The 13,133-nt window shown below is 43.7% G+C and overlaps 1 protein-coding gene across 2 annotated transcripts; it reads right to left on the reverse strand.

Annotated features, from left to right (window-relative positions):
• Positions 1–1,435: 1,435 nt before the first annotated feature.
• Positions 1,436–11,885, reverse strand: LOC138784009 (protein lifeguard 1-like). 2 transcript variants are annotated; one of them, XM_069959420.1, is made up of 10 exons: positions 11,803–11,885; positions 9,581–9,905; positions 8,093–8,171; positions 7,225–7,278; positions 6,930–7,020; positions 6,249–6,286; positions 3,913–4,000; positions 3,672–3,761; positions 3,486–3,533; positions 1,436–2,352 (listed from the first exon to the last, which is right to left on the reverse strand). In XM_069959420.1, exons 2-10 carry the CDS (start codon positions 9,888–9,890, stop codon positions 2,203–2,205), a joined length of 948 nt encoding a protein of 315 aa, XP_069815521.1. In that variant the 5' UTR covers positions 9,891–9,905; positions 11,803–11,885; the 3' UTR covers positions 1,436–2,202. The 2 variants fall into 2 exon arrangements, with proteins under 2 accessions (XP_069815521.1, XP_069815522.1); XM_069959421.1 differs by lacking the exon at positions 11,803–11,885 and adding an exon at positions 9,240–9,372 and having other exon boundaries at positions 9,581–9,728.
• Between the last annotated feature and the right edge of the window lie 1,248 nt (positions 11,886–13,133).

Below are 13,133 nucleotides of genomic sequence, written 5' to 3' on the forward strand. Positions count from 1 at the left end.
ATTCAGCGGTCGTAGCGGAGTCCTGTCCTCGCTGTAGCCCAGAATGTCCAGCTATTTTTAATGCTCGTGAAGATTTAAAGCAACAAAGAAGATCACATGAAGTGGTGAGTGCCCTCATCTTTTTTCTATGAACGTGTGTAGTTTGTATATAAGTATTTTCGTAGTGAGCACCGACCAGTGATCATTGCCAAAACCCTAGCTCATCTGTGGGATCCCGGATTGCAAAGTCTGAGAGCAGTGCCGGTGGCTATATGTCTACTCAAGAGTGTACACTATCTTTACTTCTCTGCATGAGGGTCTGATCACATGGTCGTGACATCATCAAAGCTGCTTTGGTTTTGTTTAGCCTCTACTCATCTGATTGTGCCGCCATGACAGGTCCTCGTTCTCATGCCGTATCTAGGTGGTGTTGCAGCTAGGTGGGTGTGGGGTCACTTGGGCACTTGTCACACGGGCACTGCGATTGAAAGGGATAGCCAAAGTGTAAGTGCAGGTGCAAGGCCTCAAAATAGAGCAGTTTTACTTTAAATCTTCAGTGCAATACAAGTTCAAGTAGGGAAAAAAAAACACAAAAGTGATGAAAGCTTGTGATTGTAATCATTGGTGCAGGGATCGATTTAGTGTCCTGATCCGTCTCTCGGCTCTTGATTCCCTTTGTCTGGTTCTGTCAGTTATTCTTCTCCTCTTCCAGTAAATTCCAGTTCATAAATATAAAAGAGATTTGAAACTAAACTGCCCTTGTTACCCATAGCAACCAATCAGAGCTCACCTTTCATTTTACCCGAGGACCCGTGCCTATATTATGGAGGTATGGAGAGAGGCGAGGCGGGTGAGGGTCCTATAAGACAGGGCGATGACGGCCCCATCAATAATGTTAACGAGTGCCAGTCTGAGCCTGTTACACGGTTCAATTATCATTTAGCAAGGGCTGCACAGACATCGTTAGTGATGTCCGTGCAGTCCTTGCTGTTATACATCATTTCCTAACTGTTATACCTCACCTCTCCATGCTCCGGACTTCTCCTGTTCTCTGCTTCCTCCCCAGCGGTTCGAATGCAGCGAATTGGGAAAACTGCTGAAATCAAACAGTTCGGCAGGTCCACTCAAAACTACCTGCCAGGACGTATTGTGCATCTACTGTGGAAGCCATGGTCACGTACATTTGCCTATAGAATGGGTCCTATACTATCCACAATGATGGCTACTATACAGACTGTTTTCTATGGCAGCCATGGACTACCGATAAACAAAGGACCATCTAGAGGATACCGGATACAACCTGCACGCCCACAGTCCCGTGCATTAGTCCTTAGGATGGGCTTCTATTGTGTGTATAGTCCATGACTATGGACAGCTAGCAGATCAAACTACGGCCGTGGACAGGAGGCCTTAGGCTATGTTCACACATTACACAGTATTCAGTGGGGAAACACTGAGCAGTTTACATATAATTTTTTATTGTGGCTTTTAAAAAAAATGACATACTTCTTTTGGACATAATACAAGTGTTTAATGAAACATCGGCAGAAAAAGACCACCTGGTCCGTCTAGTCTGCCCCACTGCAGATAAAATAATTGAAAAACTGCAAGGAAAGACTTGGTTTGGCCTGTAAAAAAAAATGATAAATGATAAAAAAAAGTTGAAAAAGCTCCAGAAAAATAAAAAAAAAGCTTCAAAAACAATAAAAAATGTTTGCAAATTTACAAGCATATTTCTGAGATCTCACAGTGATCGAGTGCAGATATCCTGATGAAGTTACATTACGGTTTGTATATTACAGGCTTCTTTAGGGTTAGATACAAGCAGACAAGCAAGCTGGTTCTCCTAGTATGAACTGGACTCTACGAAGCCAGAAAAACATCCTGTGCGTTTCGGCTCATACGTTACAAAATTTATATGAAAATATTTGAAAGAAAAAAGAGCAGACACAAGAATAGCGGGTATATGTGCTACACCGGCTACGGTTCACAACAAAGAAATCAAATCGCAATGAAAATAAATAAATCTACAAATTTAACAAACAAAACAGTAAGGTCGACATAGTTATGTAGGGAATGTATGGGGTGGGGTGTCCTCATTATCACATCTGTATTTATTTCATTGGATTTGTAGTATTTTGGGGATGTAGGGTACAGTAATGGGCACCACACACACCCCTTCTCTGCATTTACCACTATCTTGTATACAATAAACCTCCGTATTTAATTACACAACCCGAAGAGCTGCAGGAGGAGCAGGAAGAGATTGATGACGTCCAAATAAAGGTTGAGAGCAGCAAAGATGTATTCCTCAGGGCTCACGGAGTAACGGTGCCCCTTCCCTAGGATCAGCTGTGTGTCCACCACCAGGTACTGGAAAGAAAACAGGGTTACAAGTTATCAGAAGGTTGTAAAGGAAGAACTCATCTGTTAAATGATTGTTTTAAATATCCAGTGTAAGACCTGTGCCATGTCCCCATGACAACACTTCTTTATGTTCTCTAGAGCATTGATAGCATAAGGGCGCTGGACCTCCTACCATGGAGAATTCTAGAAAGGTACCGAAAGCATAAGGCATATATTATTGGTTGTTAGGAGTCCTAGCAGCCCTATGATAACACTGGGCTGCCAAGCAAAAGGATAGGAAGTGTTGTCATAGGAACACAGGCAAAGGAATAATGGGCAGAATTTAATATATGATGTGGTCAGGGGACCTTTTAGTTATATCTCCTATGTGTCCACCAGTATGGTACCAGGTCGTCCCTATTGGGGCCTTCCCAGCCAGTCAGCAGCTGCAGGTGTGATACCAGTGGTGGCATGTAGGCTATTGTTTTATATTACCCCCTCCCCCTTGAGGTGAAGCTTGGGGTAAGAGGCCCTAATTTATGAAGAGGCACATCTTTGACTGTATGTGCGCCTTGATCTACTATCCGGGCTTGTAAAAAAAAAAAAAATTCGTACATTCTATAATAAATTCCCCCCATTATATTTTTCGATTTAAAAAAAAAAAAAAACATTTTTAATATTTTGAACTTAAAGGGGTAGTTCACAAAAAAAATTCTATCAAATGAACTGGTGTCATAAAGTGCCAGAGATTTGTAATTTACTTCCATTAAAAAAAAAAAATCTCCAGTCTTCCAATACTTATCAGCTGCTGTGTGTCCTGCAGGAAGTGGTGTATTCTCTTCAGTCTGACACAGTGCTCTCTGCTGCCACCTCTGTCCATGTCTGGAACTGTCCAGAGCAGCAGCAAATCCCCATAAAAAACTCTCCTGCTCTGGACAGTTCCTGACATGGACAGAGGTGGCAGCAGAGAGCACTGTGTCAGACTGGAAAGAATACACCACTTCCTGCAGGACATACAGCAGCTGATAAGTACTGGAAGACTGGAGATTTTTTTATAGAAGCAAACTACAAATCTGTATAACTTTCTGACACCGGTTGATTTGAAAGAATATTTTGGTGAACTACCCCTTTTATTGAGGAACCAGAAGAATTTTACTTACCATTCCAAAAATCAATGTCCCAAGGCAGGCGTAGACGATATTCAGCCACTGAAAAAGCAGATACAAGAGTCAATAGAAGCCACATCTACTACTCAGCTAGCCGGCCGTAATGGGAGTCACGGCCATCCAAGGTCCCAGATGAGGCCATGAAGTCATATAGACCCGGGTGTTATGGCAGGTACTTACCATGGACCTGAAAATGGCGGCCAATATGCCAAAGGACAGCAAGACCAAAAGTGCGACCATAAGACCCCCAGACATGACGGTGAAATCCCACTACAGATGAAGAAGAATGATCAGTCCTGTACTCGCGCCCTGCGTGCTGTTTAGCGCAGACAGGGATTGCTGTTTATATACAAGGATATGTGTGTGTATATATATATATATATATATATATATATATATATATATATATGGAACGTCTTACCTTTGTTTGAAAAGCAAAAAGGGTCAGACCCAATGTAACAAGTATGGTAGCCCCGGTGGCCCACATCACAGCATCGGCATCAAAGTACCTGAGGACAAAGGAAATCCTGTAAGAAGCCGGACATGTGCCTAAAGAGTAACTCCACCCTCAGTACCACCCCCTCTGTGCCTAAAGAGTAACCCCACCCTCAGTACCACCCCCTCTGTGCCTAAAGAGTAACCCCACCCTCAGTACCACCCCCTCTGTGCCTAAAGAGTAACCCCACCCTCAGTACCACCCCCTCTGTGCCTAAAGAGTAACCCCACCCTCAGTACCACCCCCTCTGTGCCTAAAGAGTAACCCCACCCTCAGTACCACCCCCTCTGTGCCTAAAGAGTAACCCCACCCTCAGTACCACCCCCTCTGTGCCTAAAGAGTAACTCCACCCTCAGTACCACCCCCTCTGTGCCTAAAGAGTAACCCCACCCTCAGTACCACCCCCTCTGTGCCTAAAGAGTAACCCCACCCTCAGTACCACCCCCTCTGTGCCTAAAGAGTAACCCCACCCTCAGTACCACCCCCTCTGTGCCTTAAGAGTAACCCCACCCTCAGTACCACCCCCTCTGTGCCTAAAGAGTAACCCCACCCTCAGTACCACCCCCTCTGTGCCTAAAGAGTAACCCCACCCTCAGTACCACCCCCTCTGTGCCCCACGTGAGTAGTAGCATCCACTAAAGATGTTGATCAGATACAGCGTAGTCAGGAAGGCCAGGGGGTGGTCAAAAACAATATTTCCTAGATATAAAGTGTAACTGTCATTTATTTTAATTCTTATTGTTTTTGTTTTTTTGGGGGATTTTCAGAAACTCTGTAATAGGTTTTATTAGGCAAAAAAGTTTCCGTCAGTACTCAGAAAGCTGTTTTGCAGCCTCCCGCCTCTCACTTCTTATCTGTGGATTATCAGGCAAAGTCGTCTTCATTACAGAGAAGCAATGTGAAGACGGGTTCTGTTGAGTCCATTATATCCTATGAAGGGGGGAGAGGCCGAGGGGAATGAGTGAGCAGGGAGAGGAGAGAGGCAGGTGTACAGTTTGGTGACTGGGCACATAAACCGCTGGATTCACAGGTCAGAAAGGTCAGTGCTTATCAGGAAGCTTGTTGAGAGAAGATTGTAGGATGTTGTGCTGTGCAGGGCTGCCTTTTCTCCTCTCTGTGCTCACACATCCCCCTCAGCCCCTCCCCTCTCCATAGAGCATAATGGACACAGAAATCCTGCTTCTTCTGAAGTGAGGGGGGAGGTAGGAAAACTGCTTTTTGAGTACAGAAGGAAACCCTTTTGCATAATAAAACCTATTACAGAAAAATTACACTCACATGACAGTTATGCTTTAGAGTAGATCCAGTGGGAATGGTTTACCGATCCCATCACCAGATGGACTGCAGAGTATTGCACCCCAAACATTTCTGGTGATGTCATTATTCCCATCCCCAGACGGGCTACCAAAGTGGTTTTTTCCTACACCTACAAAGCAGGATGCCTATGGATGAAATAATGATGTTAGTTTAAAGTGTACGTGTCATGATGGCCCACTGCTGGATCAGTGGTGATTTCCTCTCTTAAAGGGGTACGCCATTAAAAAAAAAAATCTTTGAAATCAACTGGTGTCAGGAAGTTATATAGATTTGTAAGTTACTTCTATTTAAACATTTCCAGTCTTCCAATACTTATCAGCTGCTGTATGTCCTGCAGGACGTGGTGTATTATTTCCAGTCTGACACAGCGCTCTCTGCCGTCACCTCTGTCCATGTCAGGAACTGTCCAGAGCAGCAGCAAATCCCCATAGAAAACCTCTCCTGCTCTGGACAGTTCTGAATAATGTTATGCGCCCATTTTGCTCTTTTGTTTTTTAAAGAGAATTTTTGGGAGATTAGTCGCCAGCAGAGAGCATAGAACAAAGGATTACACAGCTGGACCTGTGTAAAAGTCGGTATTCAGAGGTGCTGACTGTCAGAAGAGATAGTCTGGTGATGTAGCTGTAAATTAACTCTTTGTTGTCCTGTTTTGGTGCCTCATCTCCCGCCACCCCTCCCCCCTCCATAGACAATCATGAGGACAGGGGGGAGAGCTTCAAACTGTTTTCTCATGATAAAAATGCATTGTTCGGCTAATAAACCCAATTACAAAGTTTCTTAAAATCGCCTGCACTATTGATTTCTGCAAAAATTTTAATAAAAAAAACAGTGAAAATTTAAAGGTAAATTCTGCAACATGACAAAAAAACGTAAGAAATCAGAACTAAAATCTACAACAACTCAACTGCCCCAAAAATAATAAATAAGGTAAAAGAAGAACTTACGCTGCAAACGATCCCAGTAAGCAACCTTCAAACACAGTCTATGGATGCAAGGAGAGACACAGGGTTATTCCACATCCAGCCTATAGGGGGCACCAAAGCCAGGAGCCAGCCCTGCAGGCATACAACCCCACTGTATGAATAGAAAAGGAATCACTAAAGTCATGTGACCCTATGCAGTTAGGGGAATGGTTACTTATAGGGGTACCCCAGCGGGGAAAAAAGTTCTTTCAAATCATCTGGTGTCAGAAAGTTATACAGATATGTAATTTACTTCTATTGAAAATTCTCAAATCTTCCATTGCTTATCAGCTGCTGTATGTCCTGCAGGAAGTGGTGTCTTCTCTCCAGTCTGACACAGTGCTCTCTGCTGCCACCTCTGTCCATGTCAGGAACTGACCAGAGCAGCAGCAAATCCCCATAGAAAACCTCCCCTGCTCTGGACAGTTCCTGACATGGACAGAGGTGGCAGCAGAGAGCACTGTGTCAGACTGGAGAGAATACACCACTCCCTGCAGGACATACAGCAGCTGATAAGTGATGGAAGACTTGAGAGTTTAAAATAGACATAAATTACAAATCTATATAACTTACTGACACCAGTGGATTTGAAGGGGAAATGGGAAAAGTTTTGCTGAATTTCCCCTTTAACTCTGTAGTACAAGTAACTGTTACTGAACTTACAAAGATTGCGAGTAGAATGAAGTTTAATGGAACTCTGCGCCGGGCGCTGTCACAGCAGGCGAGGACCATGATCAGGACGAAGGTGCTCGGTCTGGAAGCGAAAACACACAGGAGAGATTGTAAAGAATATCAATGCCATCAGTGGAAATGATCACTAACAAGGGGGAGAAGTTCCTCTAGCGGCCACCAGGGCGGCAGTGTTCCATTTTAATCTATGGTGAATTTACTTTCACTCTCTTCTCTGAAGCCTGTAATAATCTCTGCGGTCCTCAGAAGCAGGTTCTAGAATACTCACATAAGTGCATATAGAAGATACGGGTTTTGTCTCGTCCAAGATCTCAGTGTTTTCCTAAAGGGAAATAAAGTCATCATGACGTTATAGGAAAATTGTAAAAACGTTGTTGCAGGACCATATTACACATGATGTCTCCATACACTGCCCCCCCGCCACACACACACCCACGGGAGGGAATCCTGCTAACCTATTGATCCATAGCTCAGTCAGAAGCAGTAACAGCAGCAGCATGGAGGACATTATAGAGCAGTACTGAGCAGTCTAAGCTGTGAATAAGGCACTATAGTAAGAATAAATACTCTGCTGCCTCTGCTGCCGCTGTGTAGCCTTATCATGCAAGGAAGAGGCACACAGACTCCAATTTTCGGGCATTTACACGAACATAGGCTCGGGAAGACATTCTTGACAAACACATATTTGTTTAAAAGGGATTTTTTTTCTTTCGGATCAACTGGTTTTAGAAAGTTATATAGATTTGTAATTTACTTCTATTTAAAAATCTCCAGTCTTCCAATATTTATCAGCTGCCGTATGTCCTGCAGGAAGTGGTGTATTCTTTCCAGTCGGACACAGTTCTCTCTGCTGCCACCTCTCTCCATGTCAGGAACTGTCCAGAGCAGCAGCAATTCCCCTCAGTAAACCTCTCCAGCTCTGCACAGTTCCTGACATGGACAGAGGTGGCAGCAGAGAGCACTGTGTGAGAATACACCACTTCCTGCAGGACATACAGCAGCTGATAAGTACTGGAAGAATTGAGATTTTTTTTTTTTTTATATAGAAGTAAATTACAAATCTGTATAACTTCCTGGAATCAGATCATTTAAAGGGAGTGCCCCTTTAATTATGTGTAATAGATAAATCAGCTTACCAAAATGTAAACATGAAGACGAGACCAAAGGTTATAACCAGCTGTACGGTCAGCGTCATGTAGACCTTCCGGATAAAAGCTGCAATGGCAACGAAATGCGGAGTAAATCCTGATGAATATCTATGAGGGTCCTTGTACTGTGGTCTCACTTTATGGTATTGGCGTAACCCTTGGGTCAGACATCCCACCAATACCATCGACTTTGTCCTAAAAGTACTAAGTAGGTTCCACCAATGTAATCAATTATGTGATCACCTGCTGAAGTTAGTGACATCACTGCCACATGACATCAGCATTGTCTACCATCAAAGGACTAGAACCCTCAGCTAACCTGCCCTATAACATCCACCGTCTCCCTGTACTAACCACACCATAGAACTTCCTATGTAATGAGCTCCCCCTAGTGGTGGTGAGCGGTAACCAGAATTGTATCATTTACCGCTATCACTGTATGAAGGGAAGAAGATGCGGAGCTCCTAATATAGAACAGAAGAATGAAGGAAGGTTATGCATTATAATAAGTTAACCATAAGCCGCTGAACTGATGTCTCTGGATTTACTGATTGACAATCAATCACGATCAATACTCCAAGCAAAATGCATCCTTCTAATCCCATATTTAGTTCTGCTAGGCATTGCCATCTTCTGCCACTCACTCTCATAAACTATTAACCAAATAGTCACTGACATAAACGGGATTCAAGTGAATGAGACTGAGCTGCAATACCAGGCAAGGCCTCAACACTAGGGTGGCGCAGTTTGTGATGAAAAAAAAGCTGACTTTTTCTTTTCACCTTTAAGCAGCCCCTCTAGCTGCTACTCTTTATACTGTCCAGAACGTCTGTTAGTTGGCTTGACTTGACAATTTTTGGCGCATGCTGTCGCATTCAGGGCCGGTAGTTGCCACCCTAACACTATTGATACACTTCAACCTTATTTTTTTAAGGACATCTTTTTTTCATTAGAACCCCTTCAGCATACATGTGGATTATTAATTAACTGATGGCTCTCTGGCTGACTACAACCCCCAGCATGTGCAACAAGGTACAAGTCAAAATCTTAAAGAGGATATCTGGTGTAAAAAAAAACAAAAAAAACTTTTTTATAAAAAAAAAAAAAAAAAAAAAAAAGAAGTAGTGGTACTCACCTACCCTGATCCCCTGCAGACATCGGTCCACGCTCATCACTGCTTCTTCCTGGTTCCTGTCATGCTTCATCCCCATAGGAACTACTCCGCTCAGCCAGTCACTGGTTACAGTGGTGTCCAGTCTCAGGCAGTCCTATTGGGATATGTGTTACTAGAACCAGGAAGTGGCTTTGGGACTGGGAGCAGTCAGAATGGCAGCTGTGGGGAATCAGGGTAGGTAAGTATCACTTCTTATTTTTACTCGACCCCCAGTCAGAATTTTCTCCAGACAAACCCTTCAGTGGCACACACAGTGATAACAGGCACAATATTATGGTTACTTTTTTGGGGGATTTTCTTACCTCTTCTGATTGAACTTTCGGAGAATGGGTCGGAATCCTGTAACGGAGCTGTGTAATCTGGCGGAATTTCCACGTCTGGTTTGGGCCCATCATCAACAGTGAAGGCATAATGGGGCTGCTGAGGAGGCGGGTAGGCGCTATACCCTGGAGCATTCTCCAGTGGGGGGCCTTGCTCACTATATGGCGGTGGATTGGGCATGTAGACTGGGCTGTATGACGGTGCCTGCGGCGGGTATGCTGGGTTTTGGATTGAATATACATAACCTGTCTGCGGAGTGCCATTGTCGCTGCTGGGGTAACCCTTCTGCATTTTTTTTTCTTATGCCTAGAATACAAATAACAGATTTAATAGAGAAGAAAATCAGTGATGTCCAAAATACTGATACACTGTGTTATACCTAATGCATGACCCTAGGGGGCGGGGCACGACACGCCCCTCCTCTGGTGATATTTACCTGTGTGGGTACTGTGCAGTGTATAGTTTATTTAGTGGCAGTGCCGTGGCCCAGGCTGCTGCGCACTGGTGCATTGAGGATGTATTGAGGGTAGTGTAGGGGCTGGGATTGCAGTGTAGATAATTGAAAGAAGAAATCCTCTTACTCACATATATGTATGGACACTGCAGATATGACCGCCTTCTGCCCCACCAGCTCAGAGACCGCCAGGTAGAGTAGTATTAGTCTGAGGTCTCTGTCTCTGAAGTAGACGAGCATTGTCAGTAAGATACGTCGACATTTAGCAGCTTTGTCTTACTGGGGATCAGTCCCTCTTCCTCTCTTCTAGGTGAAATCTGATTGGTTGCTAGGGGCGACTGAGACAGTGTCACTTTGATAAATCTCCCCAAATGTCTACTGTCTGACAACTCCTTAACCTGGAAGCTACTTTGACCTTTATAGTGTGACAGGAAGAGGGAAGAATAGAGAAGGCAAAGGGTAGAGTGTCACCTGTAATGGCTAAACACAAGACATAGCTAAACCTTACCACTGCAGCTGTGTACAGGGGAGAGTGAGACACCTAGTGGCTGAAGAGGAAAGTCCCAGCTCTTGGTGTGGCACCTGCGAGTTACCTTCTGATGGGCGGTAAAAAGCTTAGTGACCCCTGTACTGGGACCCTACAGCAGCACAGTATAGCTTCATTAAAGGGGTTATCCGAGTGTACAAAAACATTGCCGCTTTATTCCAGACCAGCAACTCTCTTGTCCTCAGGTTGGGTGTGTGGGTTTTTTCAGCTCAGTTCCAGTAAATTGAATGGAGATTAATTGTAATACCGCACACAGCCTGAGGACAGGGGTGGCGCTGTTTTTGCAAGGAATTAGCTGTGTTATTTCGAATCTAAAATATCCCCTTTAAAGAACTGTATGGCAGTGTTATATACTCACATACGGCCTATACAGAGACGCCATCTGTGAGATTTTAAGCTACAAACCAAAAGTATTTATCACTTACTTTGTGGCATCCGTCATACATAGACTCAAAAAAAGATTTAATAAGACTTTTTAAAAAATTGCATACTACATGGTATAAAAGCTTTAAAAAAATGTAAAATTTAAAAATGTACACCCTACTGTTAACAAAAAAAAATTTACCCAATGCCAGAATTGCCAGTTGCCAGAAATACCCCCCAAAATGGTATCACCAGCAAAAAACGAGCCCTCAATCAATAAAGGTAATACTAAATTAGCAAATCCGTATTTGTAAACACAACGTCGCCAAAAAATTCAACACAATATTTAAAGAAATGTAAAACAACAAAAACCTTATAAATCGCATGTGACTGTGATCATAGTGACCCGCAGAGTAAACGTAACAGGTAGATTGTGCCACAAAGTAAATGTTAAAATGGAACCTTTCCAAAAGTCTTCGTATGGATCTGTCCGCAGAACAAAGCGAGGGAAAAAATAAAAAACAATGCAGTGGTTAAAATAAATGCTACAAATAGTAAGGATAGTAATAATAGTAGCTGTGATTAAGAAGAAGCTGATCAGGAGTATGAGCAGGGAGAAGAGCACAGTAGAGCGCTTCACTTTCCTCCTGTCAATCATGTTAGAGGTGTTGGGGGTAAAATGCCCGTTTGGTGGAGATCTCGGCACTCGGACCCCAACCGATCAAACTATCCGTGACTGGTAAAATGTTTTTCTTAAGTAAAACCACCAATACTAACATAATAATAATAATAATAATAATAATAATATTTAGGAATCCGGGGGTGCCATTTGCACTTACGGAGCTTTTCCCGGCCGCTGCCTCCTGTACGCTCCTCAGTGCCCGGTGGTGTCAGGCGTCATTGTTCGCACTATGTGGCGGTGTCAAGGTTCAGCAGCCTTTATCCCATAGCGGCGGTATTGTTGGCACAGGGAGATGTTTGCACAATGTCCTGATAAGACGTCATGAGAACACACAAACCTCTCCTGCTACCGCCTGGATTCAGTAGTCAGGACGTACAGATCACTATATGGCCCCATTGCTTATATTTCTGCTGCTGTGATGCCCAGGAGGACAACCTATAGGCCACTCACCAATACAGAACATGAAGGTGTCATCAGTTCTGTAGTTATAAGGGTCACAGGGGGTGCAGCTGCTACCAAACCCATAAATCAGAGGAATATGGATACCCCCTCACCTCTGTAAAGGGGTATTCCGCTCATACACAACCTTTGATATGTTGCTGCTAATGGTGAGACTAATAATTCCTTCCATACTTGTCATTACCTATTCAGTTTCCTTCCCCCAGTTCTCAGCTGCTGCTTTCTGCTGAAGACACAATAATCTGTGTATGAGCTTTTCTCTCTGTCTCCCCTCCTCCCCCCTTCCTTCTGAGACTGCTGATGTAATCAGTTCCCTGGCTGGCTGTATCTGCAACATTGTAGCTTCTTTGCAGTGCTGGGAGGGTTAATCGCAGTGAGTTGACTTCAGAATAACCCTCCCACCATTACAAAGAGGCTACAGTGTTGCAAATAAAGCCTGCCAGGAACTTGTTTACATTACCGTCTCAGAAGGGAGGGGGGAGGAGAGGGAGACAGAGAGAAAAGCTCACACACAGATTTTTGTGTCTTCAGCAGAAAGCAGCAGCTGGGAACTGGGGGAAGGAAAGAGTGAATAGATAATAACAAGTATGGAAGAAATTATTAGTCTCACCATGGAAATTGAATGGGTGGAATACCCCTTTAAGGTTAACTGCTTTGCCTGACCAGATAAAATTAAGCTCCAATGCTCAGCAGTATATAAAGGTCTGTGCAGCAGCACTGACAGGGGCAGAGGTGTAATAAAACAAGAGTCTGCAATGACAGGAGCAGAAAAGATAAAAACTGTGTGTTAAAAGGGTACTATAGCAAGAATTCTTTCAAATCAACTGGTATCTGAAAGTTGTACAGATTTGTAAATTACTTTTATATAAAAATTTTCAGTCTTCCAGTACTTATCAGCTTCTGTATGTCCTGCAGGAAGTGGTGTATTCTGTCCAGTCTGACACAGTGCTCTCTGCTGCCACCGCTGTCCATGTCAGGAACTGTCCAGAGCAGGAGAGGTTTTCTATGGGGATTTGCTGCAAAAGGTCG

This window comes from Dendropsophus ebraccatus, chromosome 2, assembly GCF_027789765.1.
Source record: "Dendropsophus ebraccatus isolate aDenEbr1 chromosome 2, aDenEbr1.pat, whole genome shotgun sequence".
Taxonomy (NCBI): domain Eukaryota; kingdom Metazoa; phylum Chordata; class Amphibia; order Anura; family Hylidae; genus Dendropsophus; species Dendropsophus ebraccatus.